The 20344-nt window shown below is 52.3% G+C and overlaps 1 protein-coding gene, 1 long non-coding RNA gene and 1 pseudogene across 22 annotated transcripts in view; 2 read left to right on the top strand and 1 right to left on the bottom strand.

The window, feature by feature from the left end:
* Positions 1-18461, top strand: part of RAPGEF1 (Rap guanine nucleotide exchange factor 1) — a 137393-nt gene extending 118932 nt beyond the window's left edge. For 12 of the 19 annotated variants that reach the window (XM_077851142.1, XM_077851148.1, XM_077851144.1 and 9 more), the window contains 12 exons: positions 2331-2442; positions 4122-4197; positions 5721-5794; positions 7597-7700; positions 8563-8748; positions 9668-9752; positions 9893-9987; positions 11190-11268; positions 11561-11662; positions 12836-12933; positions 13816-13944; positions 14315-18461. In XM_077851142.1, coding sequence (XP_077707268.1) covers positions 2331-2442; positions 4122-4197; positions 5721-5794; positions 7597-7700; positions 8563-8748; positions 9668-9752; positions 9893-9987; positions 11190-11268; positions 11561-11662; positions 12836-12933; positions 13816-13944; positions 14315-14465 — 1291 coding nt within the window. In that variant the 3' untranslated portion in view covers positions 14466-18461. Of the gene's footprint in view, positions 1-2330; positions 2443-4121; positions 4198-5720; positions 5806-7596; positions 7701-8562; positions 8749-9667; positions 9753-9892; positions 9988-11189; positions 11269-11560; positions 11663-12835; positions 12934-13815; positions 13945-14314 lie in introns of all 19 variants that reach the window. The other 7 variants (XM_077851150.1, XM_077851157.1, XM_077851146.1 and 4 more) reach the window with 1 other exon arrangement.
* Positions 237-17204, bottom strand: LOC144285701 (uncharacterized). 3 transcript variants are annotated; one of them, XR_013353929.1, is made up of 6 exons: positions 13840-17204; positions 13563-13596; positions 7597-11716; positions 5973-6087; positions 3788-3976; positions 237-824 (listed from the first exon to the last, which is right to left on the bottom strand). It is a non-coding gene; the product is annotated as an uncharacterized LOC144285701 (long non-coding RNA). The 3 variants fall into 3 exon arrangements; XR_013353928.1 differs by lacking the exon at positions 13563-13596 and having other exon boundaries at positions 7597-7864; positions 8022-11716; positions 13840-17203; XR_013353927.1 differs by lacking the exon at positions 13563-13596.
* On the top strand, positions 9018-9097 carry LOC144287256 (U4 spliceosomal RNA; annotated as a pseudogene).
* Positions 18462-20344: the final 1883 nt, after the last annotated feature.

Genomic DNA, 20344 nt, shown 5'->3' with positions numbered 1-20344 from the left:
ACCTTTGGCTCAGGTTGTGATCCCGGGGTTCCCTGCTCAGCAGGGCGTCTGCTTCTCCTGCCTCTCCCCCTGCTTGTGCTCTCTCCCTCACACTCTCTCTCCCTCAAATAAATAAATAAAAATCTAAAAAAAAAAAAAAAAAAAAGAGTTGAACACTTAACTGACTAAGCCACCCAGGTACCCTCTCCAAAAATATTTTATTTTATTTTTTTTTTTTTTTTAAGATTTTATTTATTTATTCATAGAGACAGAGAGAGAAAGAGGCAGAGACACAGGCAGAGGGAGAAGCAGGCATCATACAGAGAGCCTGACATGGGACTCAATCCAGAGTCTCCAGGATCACGCCCTGGGCTGCAGGTGGCGCTAAACCGCTGCGCCACTGGGACTGCCCTCCAAAAATATTTTAAAAGCCTACTGGATTACAATACCATTATCATACCTAAGGAAATTTATAATAATTCCCTCATATCATCTGATATGCAAATCATCCTCCACTTCCCCACTTCTCCCTCAAGTTAACGTGTGTAGCTTATTTTTTGGGAACCCAGATCAGTCAGGAGTCAGCACATTTAACTGTATCTTTTTAACTCTTTTTAACGTTTTTGAGTATTGGCACCAGTCAAACCTAACCAGGTTTAGAAATATGTAGTAAATTTCTCCACGTGCAGGACCTGCAGATCCGCTCTGCCATCAGCAGCTTCATTTTGGCATCATCTTCTTAGTGAGATGTTCTGCAAGTTCAAGCTTTTCTTCCCTCTCTAGGCCAAGGTTCAGCTACCTCTGGGGTTCTGGGCACAGAGCTAGGCAGTTCCCACTTGTTAAACCTAAGCATAAATTGTGGAAGAGGTAGTAAAAATAAAATAGCAAGAGGCAGGAGAAACCATGGAAAGCCTATAGGGGCCTGCTGAGAAGAGCTGTCCGCCCAGCCCGTGGCCACTCTTTGGTGCTGTCCCCCTACCTAGCATCTGCGTGATCTGTCTGCCCAAGCTAAGATCTCCCCAGCTATTAAGAGATGGTGGGTGTTGTAGTTTAACACCTAGTAGCAAACAGTGTCTATGCCAGGCAACAGGAGCTCACAGGTTCTGCCTCCAGCTGCTTTGAACCCAAGGACTCCATTTTTCAGAGTTGCAGATGGCCCTCGTGAGAAAAAGCAGAAGAGTAAGCACATTGACAGCTTAGAAACAATTACAAAAATGTTGTCCTCCCTCCACGAAGGCCAGTTCGCAGACTGGACACCGAAGGGACACATAGCAGATGATTCTTCCCAGGACTGTGTGTGGTTTTGCTCTGGGCCATCCTCGTCTTGCTGAAAACACAAATTTTTATGTCTCAGATACCTAGGGTTAAAGTGTGGCCTGTGACCAGAAGGCCAGTCTTTGTGCCTCACAGGATCCCTGGTGAAAAACATCAGAATGAAACGGGAATAAGGAAGAAAATGCTGGGGGGAAGCAAGGTGCCTATAGACCCAGGATCTGTCTGTGCCCGGAATGCCCCTCACCACCCTGCATTCCCCCTCTGATGGCAGTTCTCTCCTCTCCCCCTTCATTAGCAAACTCTTGCTCAGGGCTATGGGTCTCAGCTTGTCCATCCTGCCGCAGGGGCCTGCTGCCCTTCAGACTGGCTGGGTCTTTCTGCTCCTTTTAATGTCACTCTCTCCTGCTCAACCCAGCACCCCAAGGACAAGGGCCAGTCTGCCTGGTTCCTGCTTCTCAGTGCCACAGAAAGGTGGCCCTTAGAAAAGACTTGAGGAATGGTATTAATAGCCATGCGAACTCTCTCCCAACCCACTTGCCCTTTTGCTGTCCTGTCCTTGGGTGCCGACTGTGCATACCGTGACAAAGAGTGACTAATGCCATCACTTATTTAAATAGCTCAATGGAACCTTCTTGGCCTCCTTTTCTTTTTCTTTTTTCTTTCTTTTTTAACGAAGTAGGCTCCACCATGGAGCCCAGTGGCAGAACTTGAACTCATAACCCTGAGATCAGGAACTAAACTGAGACCAAGTGTCAGATGCCTAGCCAACTGAGCCACCAATCTCCATCCCTTCCGTTTACAGACAGAGCATCCACAGAGAGCAGAAGTGTCCCAAGGTCACACAGCTCATCAGTAGCAGTGCTGGAAATCCAGTCTGCATCCTAGCTTCCGGCCCCCTGTGCTGGAGGGTGGGAAGTGGCATGGGCTTCACATTGTAGCTGCAGTTCTGTGAGGACCTGCTCAGAAGTGATTGTACCTCAGTAGCCCTCATGCAGAGGGCTGTACTATCTCAGCCCCCTGGTGTCCCAGACCCTGGGGCCTGTTGGACACTCGTGACACAAACTACTTCTCTCTAGGGCCTCAAGGTCACCAGATGGTTCAGAGTTGGCTCGGTTGGAGGAGGAAGTGGATGAGCTGTCCCTCATTGACCACAATGAAATTATGGCAAGGCTGACACTCAAGCAGGAGGTGAGTACAGGCCTTGTGCAGTCTGTCCATAAAGAGGGTGAGGGGGCTTTGAGGAGAGTATAACCTTGAGGTATCTCAGATAGGACCCAAGTGGCACCACTACCTCAGGTGGCCACCCCACACTTTGTGGGCTTTGCACACAGCATTTATCCTGGCCCCATGCTTGGGCCACTGGGGGTGCTCGAGGATACTGGGCAAATAGATGGACTTTTGGAAAAAGTGTACTGTCCCTTTCCCTGACACTTTTAGAGAGTAATCTCGGGCAAGTCACCTAACATCTCTAAACCCCAGACGACAGGACTCTGGAGGAGATTGTAACAGTGAACCCTGTGTAGTGTGCTCAGCACAGAGCTCATTCGCATAAGCTGTTTCACATTATTATTGACAGAATAACCCACTGCAATTTCAGTGGGAGGCACAGGCTGATTAAGAAATCCCAGGCCTGGCCACTGCAGCCACCTCTGCCCTGTGCCTTGTCAGGAGGGCCTTGTGACAATTCTGGAAACACAGAGGAACATCTTCATGTGATAGCCTTGAGCCACTCCTAGGGAAGTGACTGTGTTTCTGGACTCCAGCCTCAGGGCAGCACGCACACACACAGATGCACAGACAAGCATGCGCAATGCTGGGCTGTGCCGAGCGGAACAAGCCTGGTAGGGGCACTGAGGCAGCCGGCTTCTCTGCAGAGAGAAGTGATGTTTCACGACCCTTAACCAGGAATTCCTTCTGAAAAATTGGGTCATGGGCATAGCTGCCTTCACCCTTAGCTGGAAATCCAAGACATTTTAGGACTTTGGAATCTAAGGGTGAAAACAATGATGCCCTAGAGATGCCTAGAGAGGCAGGTACACCTCCAAAATTAAGGGCCGTGAACCCATGGGGGCTTGCAGGGTTTATTTCCTTCAGGATCAGAGGCAGGGGGTGTGGGGCTCTCAGGCAGGCCTAGGCTGTGCTGCCTGGGCTCCCATTCCTGGCTCTGCCGACAGCTCTCTCTGACTCTGGGCAGGTTTATGAGTTAAAGCCTCTCTGCCCACATGAAAGTAAAACTTATTCCTTAATTGGCAGAGGGCAGCCAGTATTATGTAGGCAACGTTAAACGTGTTTGTGACGCTTTACACTCCTCTAAGGCCTCCCTGTGGCAGAATTTGTGACATTTTGACAAGTGACTTCTTCCACCTGGGGAAACAGATAGAAATTTAGGGCGGCTTGCTGCAGTTTTAGGAACATGAGTGCACTTGGAAATAGGCCTGCTACCTCTACAGTCTTCTTAGGAATGGCTGGTGGCAGTCATGCCTGCCTCCCTGTGGGATTCCACCGTACCCAGCACAAGAACTTCCGTCCTCACCTCTCTGCCCCCTGGGTTGGTGAAGAGAGAGAGATTTAATGGTGTCATTGTCCCTCAACTTGACTGTGACCCAGTGCAACATGCCCTGGTGTGTGGGCAGCTCTCAGAAGAGTTCTGGTGTCTTGTCTGCTGAACACGGAGTGGTGGGCGGGCTGGATGGTCACACCTCTGCACTCAGCCACACTCCTCCTGGGTGAGGAAGAGCAGAAGGAAACAGGACCTGGGGTCTCCACAGGGCAGCGATTTGATCATCTCATCCCTGCCTAGGACTTCCTGATTTGACTGTCTCACGGCCAAATTCTGCTGCATGCCCTCCTTTGCTTTGTTGTTGCAGGGTGATGATGGGCCAGACGTCCGTGGAGGGTCTGGAGATATCCTACTGGTGCACGCTACTGAGACAGACAGGAAAGGTGCGGCCGCGCTCTATGCAGTGACCCTGGTCTCTGTCACAGCTCTCAGGGTGGGCTGGCCCCACAGCCCTGCCAGCCCTGGGGATCAGAACCTGGGCCTGGTACTCCAGAACTGTACAGAGAGCCCACCCTGGGGATGAAACCAGCCCTCTCAGTGTGAGTCCTCCATGGGTGAAGGGTAATGATGACCCCAAGGACCCTCAGGGCCAGCAGAGGGTGAGTTTCAAGTGCAGAGCTTGGCCAACAATATTAACATTATGAGAACACATAGGTAGCTGTTTCTACTTTTCCTGATGTTTGACGCATTATGTTATTCCAGATACTAGACAGGATTTCACTCATGGCCTCCACAAGGAGACCCTGGCATGTGTTCTGTCCAGAAGCCTTAGTCTTAAAGCAGGGGTGGCACTGTCATAGGATGGGGTTCTGACCCTCAGCACAAGGCCACCCCATTCAGCATACTGATCCATTGAAATGGCTAGAAAAGCAGGGGATCTACTGTTGGGTGGACTCTGTGCCAGCAAAAGAACAGTCATTCCACATCTTGTTCCGGCAGGGAGAGGGAAAGAAGATGCCGTGACTTTGACCTCTGTCAGGAAGGGGAAAGGGCGCTGCAGGGCCCACACTTGGCCCCCCCCTTCACTCCTTTTCTTTCTATATCTTTGAAAGTTACTGAAAGGCGATGTGACAACAGTATTAAAGCCAGTTATGTAAAGAATTAAAACATCCCAATCCTGAAACCCTAACCCACCAATTTTATTTTTATATATGACCATTTCCCTCTTTTTACAGCAGATTTCCCAAAATATGTTAAATTATGAAAATAGTACAGAAATGGTCACATTGCAGAGAATTTGAAAAATAGACCAGCTGTTTGAAGAGGTCCCCAGTGGTCAGGGAGGTGCACAAAGCTGACATGAGGCAGTGTGCCACACGGGCCTAGTCAGGAAACAGTCATTGTGCTTTTCTGCAGCAGACCATCCTCCACACCTGCCTGGGCACTAGCCTCAGCTGGACAAGAGGGACAGTTTCAATTTTATCCAAAGGGCTGAAGTGGGAGCTGGCTCCTGTCCTCAGCTTTGAGCAGCAAGCTCTGCTGCTCCCACCGGGCCAGAAGGAACCCCGTGGGCAGGGCAGTCAAGAGCCTTCTCATTGGCCAGCAGTGCCCAGGAAAGGAGGCACTGCCACCAGCTGAAGACTCCCAGCTGGCCCCACCCTTCCATGGCACCTGAGTGCCCACTTGTGTGTGCCAACAGCATGCCAAGCTCTGCCCCTCCAGCCTTAGCCTAGATCTCTTAATATATGGAAGTTCCCAGGGTTTTTGTTCCTGGGCCCTGCCATCTAAAGTATTACCTATAATTTAGCTTCAAAATTCTGCTGAGGAGTTTGAATTATTTTCTCTGTGCCCATGATTAAGATTCTGAATCATCAGAGTCTTAGGACAGACAAGCAGCTCTTGACATGTGGTCAAGGATGGCAAATGTGTGAGGCAGGCATCACTAATCAGTTGTTCTTGACTCCAGATTTGGTGTTGTACTGTGAGGCCTTCTTGACCACCTACAGGACATTCATCACCCCAGAGGAGCTCATCAAGAAGCTGCAGTACAGATATCCTTTCCTGTGGCCCCCAACCCTGGCCCCACACCTCACACCTCTCACGGCACAGAGCGTTGGGAGCCAGCCAGGAGAGAGGGCCTTTTGTGCACGCTCACACAGGGAACTAGGAGGCTATGGTTGGTGCTCAGCCCTGCTCCATTGTGCCCCAGCTTTGTTACCTCAGGCCAGGCTTTATCTTCGAGCCTCATTCCTTGTCTAAGGGCTGAGTGAGATGACATGAAGTGCTGGATCATGGGTGTGCTGTCTGACAGCAGTTGTGGTCACTTAGGAGTCCTGAGAAGGAGGTAGAAAGAATCGACACATCCCAAGATGGAGGGAACACAAAGACCCCGGCAGAGACCCAGGTCACCAGCATCTGTAGCTTGCTAGCTGAACCCCAGGCCATCGAGGTGATGAATCCCAAGTGTGTGGGGCTTAAGGGAGTCAAGACTCAACAGCCTCAGGGAAGGCCATAGCCACTCCGCCTGGTGGCAGATGGAGCAGTGGACAAAAAGACCACATCCAGACCCAATTTGCTCCTACCCTTCAACTGTACAGCCCCACAGGCTCACCCTTTCAAGGATGACTCTGTGCAGTAGCAGTTAAGGAAGACCCCAGGCCCTAGGACCCACTGTCATGGACTTCCTCTCAAACTTGCCCCTCCTGTGGAGGCTAACCTGAGCAGCTGCTCTAAACAGTGGGCCAGCCCCTGGCCCCCTGTTCCAGGCCACCTCCTCCATTACAGCCCGTAACTGCCATCTACTGGACAGCTGTTGTGCCTGGGGCAGGAAGTCTGAGTCCTCCAGGCTGTCTCCCTTTTCTGTGTGCCCTGAGGCTCGGCCTCTTGCATCCTCTGACCCTCTGTCGCTCCTTTCACTGTCCCCATGCCCCAGCCCTAGAGAACCTCGTCCCTCAGAATTGAAGTGGACAGTCCCCACTGCAAAGACACATTCCCTACAGCCTCACATCACATGTTCAGCTGCTCACAGGCCTGGCTCTGCAGGTGATAGTAACTCTCATGTGCATGATGCAAAGCCCGTGCACATGAAGGCTCACTCAGCTATAAAACCACTTGATATCTCATTACCATGTTATATATGCCTTTATATTACTGCCTATTTCATGATCCAGGAAACAGGCTCAGAGAGAGTAAGTGACCGGCAGTTTGGTGGGAGAGTGGCCACCCTGTGCGCACAGCACACACTCCTGAGCTCAAGTTCCCAGCACCCACTCTCTGCAGCAGGCTCTGGGGACAGTCCTTGGTGTGAGGGTCCTTCATGAGCACCCAGAGATCCCTGGAGAGCAGGAAGGACAAACCAGAGCAGGGTCTGGAGAGTCAATGGTGATCACAAGAGGATGGCAAGAATCTATGCCCTCTGGGCAGAGACCACGACCTTGGAGAAGAGCTGGAGGTGGCCAGGTGTGTGGCTGCTGAGGGGTGGGGGCATCTGAAGCCACCCAGAGACTCTGGGAGGGAACTTACGGCAAGAGTGCCGGAAGCACCTCCCCCAGAGACCAGGGGCTTTAGGGCATGTGGTTTTTAACCACCTTTTTCCACCTGAGCCTCAGCCAGGCAGCCTGTGGCATTTCAGTAAGTCCCACAGGAAGCTTTGGTGGGAACTGACAGAAAGGCAGGGCCTTGGGGCACAGGGGAAGTGGTCCTGCAGGCATGGCTGCGGGGGAGGGTGTCTCACTCCCAGGGCTTCTGCACATCACGAGCACCCGGTAACTGGCAGTGGGGAGAAGGTCGCCCTCCCCTCCCATCACCCCATCCCTGCCCACATGAGAATAGCTTTCCCTAACCTACGCTTCACGTACGAGAAGTTCTCTCCCTTCGCTGACACCTTCAAGAAGCGCGTCAGCAAGAACACGTTCTTCGTGCTGGTGCGAGTGGTGGATGAGCTCTGGTGAGTGCTTCTGCCCACGAGGTGGCAGGGGGCCTCAGGCACCCCACTGGGGCTGCAGGCTTCCCTGCTGAGATTGGGGCATCCTGGCTCATTCCATCTGCTTCTCCTGGACCGGGTATCTGCAGAGATCCCTGCAGCTCTGGATCCAGCTTGCTCCTGCCCACCTGAACAAGACCATTGGAGAGAATGATCCAGCCACGAGCCATGCCGGTCTTCTCGTGGAGGCCATCCCTCACACACCAGTAGCCATGGCAGCCCCCTCCTGCTCTCCTCAGCTCCGTTCACCCAGCCCCCCGGCCCTGACTCAGCACCCACTATTACCATTCACTTAACAAGTGCGCATCCAGCCAGTCCCTCTCCTAGGTCTGGAGAGCCAGGATGAAGGAAACCACAGGCCCCCTCCTTCAAGGCATTTCCCTTCTGAGGGGAGGCCGGCCTCAGCCCCGGAAGGCACAGCTGTGAGACCGGCATTTACAGAAAGCCTTGTGCGGAGGGAAGTCAGGAGGGTCCTGCGGGCAGCTGGTCAAAGGGGCCAGGGGCTTCCCCCGGGGCAGGATTTGAATGGGGTTGTCTTGGTAGCCCAGGCCCTAAGGTGTGCCCTGGTGCTTGTCCAGTGCCAGTGAGCACTTGCTGAGAGTACGGCAGTTACGTGTCACTAGTGGGACTACTCCCGGAGCTTCCAAGGATACAGGCAGCCGTCCAGACACCTTTTCTTGCTCTCTTCCTTTAAGAGGTCTCCTAGCCCTGCTGGTCCCTGCCATGTGACCCTCGGGTATTCTAAGGTGGATTCTGGGCCCAGTGGCGGCAGTCCTCTTCCTGTGCTGTGTCCCTGGCCCTCACTGTGTGGCCCTTGCTCCTCTAGCCTAGTGGAGTTGACAGAAGAGATCTTGAAGCTGCTCATGGAACTGGTCTTTCGCTTGGTGTGCAACGGAGAGCTCAGCCTGGCCCGCGTGCTCCGGAAGAACATCCTGGACAAGGTGGACCAGAAGAAGCTGCTCAGGTGTGCCAACTCCGACCAGCCCCTGGCAGCCAGGGGGGTAGCTGCCAGGTGAGCCACCAGCTGCCCCCCCACCCTGTGGCTTCTCCAGCCCACCCCTGGCAGGAGTTGTGCCTGGTAGCTACCTCTCCACTCTGTTTCCCCTAGTGTCCCTCCCCAGTCCTGGTCCCGCCAGGCTCTACAATGAGGTGTCTTATGGACAGCCCAGTGAGTTCCCCAGGGGCTGGGCCTCTTCTCCAGGGTCATGATGTGTGATTATAAATAAATAAATAAATAAATAAATAAATAAATAAATAAATAAATAAATAAATAAATAATAAAGCTTTGCACAGTGGCAGTATTGAAGCCAATGAGGTTTATCTGAGGCTCAATTATTGCTAATTGAATTAAAAAAAAAAAAAAAAAAAAAACACTTTTTACCAGGAAGTGAGGAGGCAAGGCCAGGGGTTGGTGGAGGGGGTCACTTACTGAGACAGGCAAATACATTCTGGGCTGTGGGCAGCTCTTGTCTTCCCAGCACTAACATGGCAGCTGTGAATTCTTGGCCAGCCCCCCATGCCATCCTGAGCATTCCTAAGAACCTGTATATGGGCTCTAGTCTGTTGCTAGTCCTCTAGCCACACATGCTGACACATCACTTGCTTGTCATCGAGTGTTTGAGCCTTCATCTCTGTGGTACCATCTCTATTGCCACTGGGCCCCGGCAGTGGGGTCAGGCTGCATTCTCTGGCAGCACAGTTGTCCATGGGAGCCACAGGACCCACCCAGCAGAGGTACCATGGTCACCAGCAGGAGTGTGGTCTCGTCCTGCCCTGCCATTGATCAGCTCTGAAGCTGCCATCCTCCTGCTGTGAAGCAAGGCTTGGGGCAGCTGCTCCCTCTGGCGCCAGCTTCTGAGGCTGCAGAAAGGCAGTCAGCCAGCTCCTGCCGTCCCTGTCCCGACTGCTCATCTCATTCCTCTGTCTTCCAGGCCAGGGACTTTGCATGACTTTCACAGCCATGAAATAGCCGAGCAGCTGACACTGCTGGATGCTGAGCTCTTTTATAAAATAGAGGTATGGCATTAAGTGGGGCTCGGGAGAAGGCTGTCCTTTGCCCCTGGTGAACAGCTGCTTCTTTTCCCTAAGGAGGAGAAACTGCCCATCGCAGGGCAGCCAGAGGGCCCCAGCTCCATCCAATCTATTTCCTTTTTCAGATTCCTGAGGTTTTGCTTTGGGCAAAAGAACAGAATGAGGAGAAAAGCCCCAACTTGACCCAGTTCACGGAGCACTTCAACAACATGTCGTACTGGTAAGAAGGAGTGGCTGTGCAAAGCCCCAGTTCTCTATCGTAGCACATCTGGCTGGGTTCCCATGCTCTCCTTCACAGAGCACTCCGGTGGCAAAGGGGAGATGCCATTTTCATTCCTCCCAGCTCCTTCCAGGGCCCTGGGCATTACTTGGGAACTGCAGGCAGCAGAGAACACGCTGGACGGGCTGCCGCCTAGAGGGCTAGTTGAGGAGTCTGAGACCAGGAGGAGTGCCAGGATCGATTAGTAGTGTCTGCCATAGATGGCAGCAGAGGCAGGGGTGTTGACTGTGCCATCCTGCACTGATCACAGCTCCCCCACACACCAGGCAGCCTCAGGGCTGAACATCACCTGCTCTCTGCCTAAAAGAGTACATTCTGTTAATACTTTAATTAGGCCTGAATCCTTAAAGAAAAATGAAGCCTAAAGGCATGTTTATACTATAATATGAAACAGAATAGTTAGCTTTTCAAGATGGGACTTAAAGGTGCCCACAGTCTCTCAGCATGAACCAAGGATAGTCAGAGCATAGCAGCTACACAGCCCCACACTGTGCCCAACCCCACCCTACACCCAGTTCACTACTGCTACTAACGTCTAACATTTTTTAAATGCTTCAAGGACTGTTTGTTGAAGGGAACTTGGGTCATCTCCCTCTTTGCTGGCTTTTCTCCCCACTGCATGAAGTGCTCTGCTCCTCAGCAACGTGAGCTTGACCGTAGCAAGCTACCATAGGACACAATGGCGTGTAGGGCAGACGGAAACTGCACACAGCCCTAGCCCAGCCTCCAACCCAGCCCCCTGCTGGGCACACCCCCCCACTCAGAGCCATGGTCCTCGGGGTGTGCTAAGGGCAGGTGCCCCTCAGTGGAGCCAAAGACAAAGCAGAAGCAGCACTCCCTCTGAGTGGACTGGCAATGGCTCCAGCCCACAGTGAGGTCCTCGTGCAAGGCTGGCTTCTTAGTTGCTGCTCTGGTTCTCAAGATGGCTTCCTAACCCACAGGCTCGCTCACCTCCTGAGCTAGTCCTGAGGCCATGGGACCTCTTGGCCTGTCCCTGGGATTGCTTTGAGCTCCCCAAGAGCAGAGGCAAGGGCTGTACTTGGCACCTGGAAGCCGTGGGCATGCAGTGCAGGTGTCCACATCCCTCTCCACCAGGACCCCTTAGGTCAACTCAGCAATCTTTTCCCCTTTGGTTCATGCAGGGTCCGGTCAATAATCATGTTACAAGAAAAAGCCCAGGACAGGGAGCGACTGCTACTGAAGTTCATCAAGATCATGAAGGTAGGGGGATCCCTGGGTGGCTCAGCAGTTTAGCACCTGTTTTCAGCCCAGACCCTGATCCTGGAGTCATGGGATCAAGTCCCACCTCGGGCTCCCTGCTTCTCCTTCTGCCTATGTCTCTGCCTCTCTCTCTCTCTCTCTCTCTCTGGGTCTCTCATGAATAAATAAATATTAAAAAAAAAAAAAAAAGATCATGAAGGTAAACCATGGATGCCCTCCCCAGAGTCTGCTCCTTCAGGCCCTGCTCAGAGACCCCAGGCCTACCTCACGGCCTCCTCACCTCTCTCTGTAGCACTTACGGAAGCTGAACAACTTTAACTCCTACCTGGCCATCCTCTCGGCACTGGACTCAGCTCCCATCCGCAGGCTAGAGTGGCAGAAGCAGACCTCGGAGGTGAGTGGCTGGGAGGGAGGAGGCGGGAGGCCCACCTGGCCCCTGGCAAGCCAGCTGTTGGGGAAGGTACTCAGATTTCTGCTCTGTGGCCAGCCACCCCCACATTGGTTGCTGTAGCTCATCTCCCATCTCTGGGCCCGGAGGGACTTCATGGTTGGTGCTGGGGTCATCCACTCATAGGGTCCTCCCACCTGGGCTTCAGGCCTGTACCTGGGTCCCTGCTCACTGGTGCCTTCCTTCCTTGCACCCATGCTTCTGCAGGGGCTGCTCTGGGCTAAGGGCTGCATTAGTCCTTGGGGACATGCTTTGAACAGGCCAGACCTGTTAGATCATTTCTTTAGGCTAACTGCCAAAGGGGAAAGGATGGGGTGGTCTGCCCATTCTAGGGTCAGGGAGATCCCCTGAGGAAGCATCAATCCACCAAGACCCACACAGGAAGTATTTCCTGGGAAGGAAGGGAATTCCTGTCAGAGGCAACAGAAGAATATATAGACTGGCTCCCTCAAGCAGCAGGACAGACGCCGGCGTGGCCATGTCACTGGGGGGGAGACCCGCTCTGGACCATGAGGGCCTTGGGGTGGCCTGGAGAAGTACCTTGAGAAAAGAGGCAAAGCTCTCATGGGGGTTGGGTGTCCGCTGGGCCACCCAGGTGTTATCTCAAGGGCTGACATGAAGGGACAGTTGTAAGACTGTTGTATGGAGAAGTGTGGGACATTCACTGTGGCTGCCGCAGAAGCACCGGGGAGGTCCTGAGGAGATGACACACCAGGGTGAGAGGCAGCTAACGGGGATGGGCAAACAGAGAATGGGACTGGCCAGAACCCCACATTGCATGCAGAAGGGAGCAGTGGCACCTCGCTGAGATCCCCTACCATGCCTAGATAGCTATGTCTTGAGTGTGATGGGGAGCCAAGGCAGACTTGGAGCCAGGCTGGCACCCTGCAGGAGGCCAAGCTCCAGCCCCGGTACCCACGGTGGGCATGAGGTGCTCAGAGCTGTGGTTCTGCAGCACGCACAAGCAGTCCTGGGGGCCGTTTCTCCATAGAAGGCGTGGTCTCTCAGGCAGGGCCCAGGGCTATCTCTGGGGTGTTGGGTGAGGGCTTGGTCAGTGAGGAGGCTGGAACTGGTGCCCCAGCACCATCCCGGCCCTCACACACTGTCCCTGCTGCCCAGGGCCTGGCCGAGTACTGTACACTGATCGACAGCTCGTCCTCCTTCCGCGCCTACCGGGCCGCCCTGTCCGAGGTGGAGCCGCCCTGCATCCCATACCTGTAAGTAGAGACCCCACTCCAGCCCACATAGACCAGCCCCCCGGGGGTTCTGGGCGAGACGTGTGTGTAGATAGAGAAACCCTCCCTTGTAGATTTCCAGCTTAGACAGTTTAATTTTTAAACTGTGTAATGAGGAGTGTGTTTTACTTCTAAACAGAAAGGAAGGGTCCGGTGAAAATGGTCCTGCTCTCCCATCTCCCAGTCCCACATCTGTTTCCTTCCCTCCTCCGCCAGGAGGGCGATTTCTCTCCCCCCTCCCTGGCCCCGAACCCTAAGGGTCCTCAGCTTGGCTGTACCTTACAGTGAGCTGAGGGCCCTACCACCAGTCACCCAGGAGCCCTGAGAGTGTTTCCCCACGTGTGAGCCATGGAATGGAGGAAATGGGTTTGGGGAAAACAACCTTAGTCACATAGCAAGGAAATAGTGGACAGGGTCAAAACTACACAGGTCTGTTACCAGAGCCCTTAATAAGCTGGCAGATAATTGAGAATCTCCATAAAGGGGTAGAAGACTCTGCAGTGGCCCAGTGGGGGCTGCCTTTAAGTCCCCTGCCTTTCTGCCCTTACTGCTTCCCCCTCAAGGGTAGACAGCTGGGCTCCTGAGTGTGTCATCTGTGCCCCGTCACTCACCCTATGGCTTCACATCCTCTTTAGTGAGAAGCACCTGTAACAAAGAGAAGATCCCCCCATGCCTCCCTCCCAAGTTTTGGGGTTTTTTGTTTTTTTTTTGTTGTTGTTCATTTATTAATTTTACAAGGCTCTCATAGCAGAGCTGGCTTTCCCAGGGACCCACAGTTTCTAGGTCAGGAGTTCACACTGGAAGAGACCAACAGATGCCAGATGTGCTTTCTGGAGCAGTAACTGGACTTCTCCATCCTCCCAGGGGGCTTATCCTGCAGGACCTCACCTTTGTTCACCTGGGAAACCCAGACTATATTGACGGGAAGGTGAATTTTTCCAAACGGTGGCAGCAGTTCAACATTCTGGACAGCATGCGGTGCTTCCAACAAGCGTGAGTATTGCCACCTGTGGGGCAGGGCTGGGGCCACACCGGAGCCCTCAGCACCTGGCCCCCAAGCAGAGAGAGGGGAGGTGATGAAGGAGTGAGGGGGGCATGGCAGAGGAATGGGGTCTGCACCCCGAGATGGTGGCCAGCCTAGCCTGTTCTCTGCACACTACATACTGGGAGCCTGCAGGACATGGGCCTGCGAGATGGGGTCTTCCTGGGGCAGCATGTAGAAGGGCACCCAGAATGCTGCAGCAAGCCCTCCCCCTATGAGGAGCCCCACTGTCCAAGGTCTGCTCCGGTAGCTGGGATGATGCACGTGGCCCCTCGGGGAGGCTTCTGGCCCCTGCTGGCCCTGACTGGAGGCCCCCCCCAGGCACTATGATATCCGAAGAAACGATGACATCATAAACTTCTTCAATGACTTCAGTGACCACCTGGCGGAGGAGGCTCTGTGGGAACTCTCTCTGAAAATCAAACCTAGGAACATAACAAGGAGAAAAACAGACCGAGAGGAGAAGACCTAGAAGCAGGTGCCACGAGCGAGGAGAACGCTCAAGAGAGGCTCTGAGACCGGGAGGGACTTTGGACCTGTCCCCGGGTGGGCTGCACGGGTGCCGGCCCCAGGGCCCAGCCCACCCTCCACTGTGCTGGGCAGGAGCCCCAGCAGCTTCCTGCTTCCCTCCTCCGTGGGAGCGGACGCCAGGCCCGCAGCGGAGCCAGCAGGCAGGTCTTGTTCCTGATTTGTGAACCCGTGGTTTGGTTTTGGTTTTGGTTTCTGCTTTCACTTCTGTATTCCCCTCTCCCTTCTGCCTGGGAGCAGCACAGGGCAGTCAGCAGACCATGGAACGGTGGGACTCTTCACCCCTTCTTAAGTTCCAGGGTCCTGGGTCTGTTGAAATGACAAGTGAGTGGAAGACCCTCAAAAGGTCAGCGGGGGCTGTACTCCTGGTGACTTCGAACGAAAGGGACTTTCAGTGGAGTGGGCAGAAAGCAGAGAAGACCCAGGGAGGCTCCATTAGCTTTCCCTGCCCTGCCCTGCTTTTTAAAATGCAAGATGGTGTGAGCTTTGGTTGGGGCCAGAAAGGTTCAGCCGGTAGCCTTTCAGTAGCCCTGGAGCCGGTGCTCCAAACTGCCCTCTCCCTGTCCCTTCGTCTCCCTGACCACCTGTCGCTCTGGGGAGCTGGGAAGAAGATGGAGCAAGGGAGGACTTCGGTTTATGAGCTGGGGCCAAGAGCTCCTGGGTGAGTTATGTTGGAGAGTGGAGGGGCACTTCTGTCCTGGGGAAGGCCAGCGGCCCCTCCTCCATCACTTCCTGTGTGCCTTAAACTCCAGCTTCTGTCCCCCTGCCCCATGGGCTCCCCTCCTACCTTGCTCCATCCCGCTGGAGCCAGGAACTGCTCCTCAGGCCTCTCCACCAGTGCTGTGGGCTCTGCCCAGGGGAGGATGGGATGTCCCCAAGGGGGCTAGGGTCGACGTGGCTATGGAGGGGGCCACGGCTCCTACCCCAGGGCAGGCTTGCTCTCTCCATCCTCTTCACTGGAAACCATGCTCGCTGGTAAGGTGGACAGTCAGAGGCAGGTTTGCCTGGAAGTCCCCTCCAGGCTGCTGCCCACCCCCTGCCCCATGGGTCCTGGTTTGTGTGACAGTGCTCACTTCTGGACAAATGCCAGGATCCAGCTTCTTAACCATGTCACTCTGAGACCTTCATAGGTTTTGAGCGGCTTTCTTCACTCTTGTTTTGGGGTCTTGTACATAGAGGGGAGAAGATCCGTGAAAGGCCAGCGATGCCCCCTCCGGCAGCAATCTGGCTGTAGCAGGCCAAATGTGTCACTTTCTTATTTAAAGCGTGTGGTCGAGGTTCTTCAGCAGTGCTGGGGTCGGCTTGGTGCCCACTTTGAGTCCCCTCACTGCCGTCTTGTCCTGTCTTGCCTCGCGCCTGACCCAGTTCTGCTGGATGCTGCTTTGTGTGTGGGGGCTGCTGGGGCGCCAATACTAAAGTGGAGTTTCTGCCTCACACACCTGTAAGCAGGTGGATGTAGGAGTAGAGGGGCCTTTACCTGCCCTCCCCTCTCCTCTGGGAGCCCTGCCAGGTGGAAGGAGGCAGTGCCGGGGGGTGGGGGGGGTAAGGGAACAAGGGGCTGGTGTGTCAGGGTGGCCTCTGGGTGAGAACCACAGGGGCCGTATGTGTTTAACTTATTGGCTGACAGGCTTCCCATCCTCCGCCTCCTTAGGACACCGTCCAGGTTCTGGGATTGCCCAACCCTGTGCCAGCACTGCAGTGTGGCTGTGATCCATCTGTCTTGGGGATCAGGACAGGGTATTACCTGCAGATGGGGCTGGAGCCAGGGAAAGGGCAGGCACATGCCAGGTCAGAACGAACCCAACTTTTCAGAAGCACCTCCCTTTCCCCCACACCTCCCCCGTGTTACATTGTAATATATATATATTCCCACTAACCTGGCTGATAGTGGCATCTTCCTGCAGACATTTCAAACCTGTAACTTTTATATGAAAGGAAAATAAACACCAATGAAAGCTGCGTCCAAGTGACAATCGGAGCTGCCCCCCCTAACAGGCGGGGCTCTGGCACACTTAGGGTGCAGGTCGTGTATCCCAGTTCCCACACCCGAGTGCTACTGTTGGGGGAGTTTGGGAAGGGTGGACAGAGGCCACCAGCCTGTCTAGAATTTTCCTTCCTCAGTCTTGTGCTCCGTAAGTCAATTACTGCGCTAATCCTCTACTGCCCCCTAGCATCCATTTCTAGGGTGGCATTTGGGGTCACAGAGGTACTTAGAGCTACTTTTCAAAGCCCCTAAAGCATGTCTGAAGATACACCTCTAAGATTCCATCCCCATACCACCCCAAGGCAGCATGCACAGGCTTGGAAACAGCCCAATGGGTTCTAATCTTTTCTCTGTCTGATATGGGCTATGGCTCCTCCACTCATGATGAGCCGATGGACTTAATCCCAGCCTGTGTGTCATCCCCTTTTGCCATCCTGCCCATCTCCCAGTGTCTGAGAGGTAGGGCCATCAGCTGCTGAGTCCTCTACTAGCTGCCTCTACCAAGAACCAGCCTGGTGTGGCCCTCAGCTCCCTGCAGGTGACTGGAGGTCACAGGCCAGGTACAGACATCTGAACTGAGCTTGCCAACCAGAACCACAGGGCATGGCTGCTACCACCCACCCTGGCTAAATGCCTGGGTTCCACTGCCACCTTCAGAGGGGACTAGGAATCTGCATACTTAACCCAGCAAAACTCAGGATGCTCAGGTGACCTGTGAATGACCCTTCTCTCGCCCCCACCCCCCCCCACCCCATTCAGATCTCAGCCATTGGGTGGTACAGGGTCAGTCTTCTCCGGGTGTGATGACCCCCCACCCCATTCCCTCCAGCAGAGTGAGAGGCAAACCCTACACATTCATTTAAACCATCACCCATTCATCAATTTGTTTTGTTCACTAGGGGTACATGATTTAGGAACCTGGTCAGGGAGGGTTTGGGTCATTCTGGTCCTGCATTTGCCAGGACATACTGGAGGGCCTTCACCCTAGGCTACTAAGGGCTCTGGTCCTGGTTCTGCAGCTGATATGCGAAGTGACCTTAGGTAAGCGGCCCCCTCTCTGCGTCCTGGTGTTCCAGGGGCTAGGAGAGAGATAACAACAGCTTCTACCTCATAGGTCTGAGGCGGCTCAGTGAGTTAATCCCTGGTACGGGGTCAGGCAGGCCTCTGCCAGTGTCATCATTTACACGTGTGCCACACACACAGAGATCCTGGGTCCTTAGCATTCTGTAGGCCAGTTTACGTCATTCAGCCCTCTTAACTGAAAATCCCCACCAGTGAACTATTCCAGCCATGCTAAATGGTACCGAGAGGAGGTACTTGACATTAAAGAAATTAAGTCTGATTTGAAATCCACTCCTAGACATTTCAAGTCCAGACAGGCTTACCAGCAATTCATGCCAAACAAGTAGCTTTAGTCTTACATGCTTGCCCCTGAGAACAGAAGAGGAAACACCTCTTGACTCGTCTGGAGTGAAATACAGTCTTGACATCAAACCCAGATAAGAGTAAGGAAAATTGTAGGCAAATATTTGTGTAAAACTTCTAAAATAATCTTAGCAACCTCAAACCAGCAGTGTATAAAAATCAGTACTCCCTAAACAAGCTGGGTTTACCCTCAAATGCAAGGATGGACTATCAGTATGCTGGTGAATGTACTAGACACCTTATTCGGGTGCCGCCATCTGGTGCACCTCTCCTTCCTGGGCACCGGAGAGACTCTGCTTCCCAGCCCCCCTGCAGGCAGGTCCATGAGGTCTGAGGGGCCACATACATGTCACTGGGGCTGGGAACTCAGCATGTGTGGCACCCTTCTGCTCACTCTTTCCCCACCGTGACACACTTAGATTCCAGATGTTGAAGTGGCAGAGTTCCAAGTGGAGAGAAACCAGACTGAGACCACCCCAACTGCCCCATACTAGACTTTACATGAATAAAAAATGAACTTGTGCTAACTAACCTACTGAGACTTGACGGTTTATAAATTTTCACATGGCCTAGCTGCTCCTGAATGTACCATATTAACAAAGGAACAACACCATAAAATCACCTCAGTAGTCAGGTCTTTGTTAGAAATGCAACACCCTAATTTTTGTTTAAAACTCTTAGATAGAAATTAAGAACTTCCTTAACCTGATAAAAGTTACTTTACAAAATCCTATGCAGATGTTATACTTAATGTTAAAATACTCAGAGCATTTCCTTTAAAAACAAGAACAAGTTAAGGATCCTACTATCACTTGATTCATTGTGCCGGAGATCCTAGCCAATGCTGCAGGAAAAGAAAAATAACAAGATTACCAAGAAAATTTACCAGGCTGCCTGGCTGCCACAGTAGAGCATGCAACTCTTCATCTCAGGGTCATGTGTTCAAGCCTCAAGTTGGGCATAGAGCCAACTTAAAAAAATTATAAAATTTAGGGGCTCCTGGGTGGCTCAGTCAGGTAAGCATTCAACTCTTGATTTCAGCTCAGATCATAATCTCAGGGTTGTAGGACTGAGACCCTCACTGGGCTCTGTGCTGGGCATGGAGCCTGCTTGGGATTCTCATTCTCATTCTCTCTCTCTCTCTCTCTCTCTCTCTCTCCCTCTCCTCTCCCTCTCCCTCTCCCTCTCCCTCCCTCCCCCCCCCTTTGTGCACTCTCTTAAAAAGAAAATAAAAGAATCTTCCAAGGTAGTTAGTTGTACAGTCTGATAAAAAATTGAATATGTTCCTAGTCAACAATTAAAAACCAATTCTTGAAGACTCATTTATGCTAGCATCACAAGTCTTAAGTGAGACCTTTGTCCTCCAAAAAAGAGGATATAGCAATAGTAAATACTTTTGTACCCAACATAGGAACACCTTTATACACAGCAAATATTAATAGACCTAAAAAGGGACAAGAACAGCAATAGAAGAATACAGGATTTAAGTACATCACTCACATCAATGGATACATAATCCAACAGAAAATCAATCAGGAACCATCAGACTTAAAGGACATATTAGACTAGATGGACTTAACAGAACGTTCCATCCAAAAGCAACAGAATACACATTCTCAAACATCTGGAACATTCTCCATGGTACATAAAATATTAAGCCACAAAATAGTCTTAATGGATTTAAGAATACTGAAATCCTATCAAGCATCTTCTCCAGCCAGAATGGTATGTGGAGAGTAAATAACATGCTACTCAACAACCAATGGGTCAAGGGAGAAATCAGAAAATACCTTAAATGAAAATGGAAACACAATGTACCAAACATGGGGTGCAGCAAAAGCAGTTCAAAGAGGGAAAGTGATAGGAAAAAAACTAAAATAAACAACTTGCCTTTAACCTCAAAGAACTAGGAAAAGAGCAAATGAAGCCCAAAGTTAGAAGAAGAAAGGAAATCCCAAAGATCAGAAAGAGACGAAAAGACAATAGAAAAGATCAATGAAACTAAGAGCTAGTCTTTTTTTTTTCTTTAGAGCTAGTTCTTTTAAAAAGATAAAACTGACAAGCCTTTAGTTAGATTCCCTGAGAGAATACTCAATCAGAAATGAAAAATGTTACAGGGAAACGCCTGGGTGGCTCAGCAGTTTAGCGCCTGCCTTCAGCCCAGGGCGTGATCCCGGAGTTCCAGGATCGAGTCCCACATCAGGCTCCCTGCACGGAGCCTGCTTCTCCCTCTGCCTGTGTCTCTGCCTCTCTCTCTCTCTCTGTCTCTCATGAATAAATAAATAAAATCTCTTAAAAAAAAAAAGAAAAGAATGTTACAGCTAAAAAGGGGGAGGGAAGGGGCACCTGACTGGCTCAGTTGATAGAGCATGGGACTCTTCAGGGTCATGAGTTCAAGCCCCATGTTGGGTGTT

The sequence above is a fragment of the Canis aureus genome, chromosome 16 (assembly GCF_053574225.1).
Source record: "Canis aureus isolate CA01 chromosome 16, VMU_Caureus_v.1.0, whole genome shotgun sequence".
Classification (NCBI taxonomy): Eukaryota; Metazoa; Chordata; class Mammalia; order Carnivora; family Canidae; genus Canis; species Canis aureus.
This window is presented reverse-complemented; position numbering and strand designations above follow the sequence as displayed.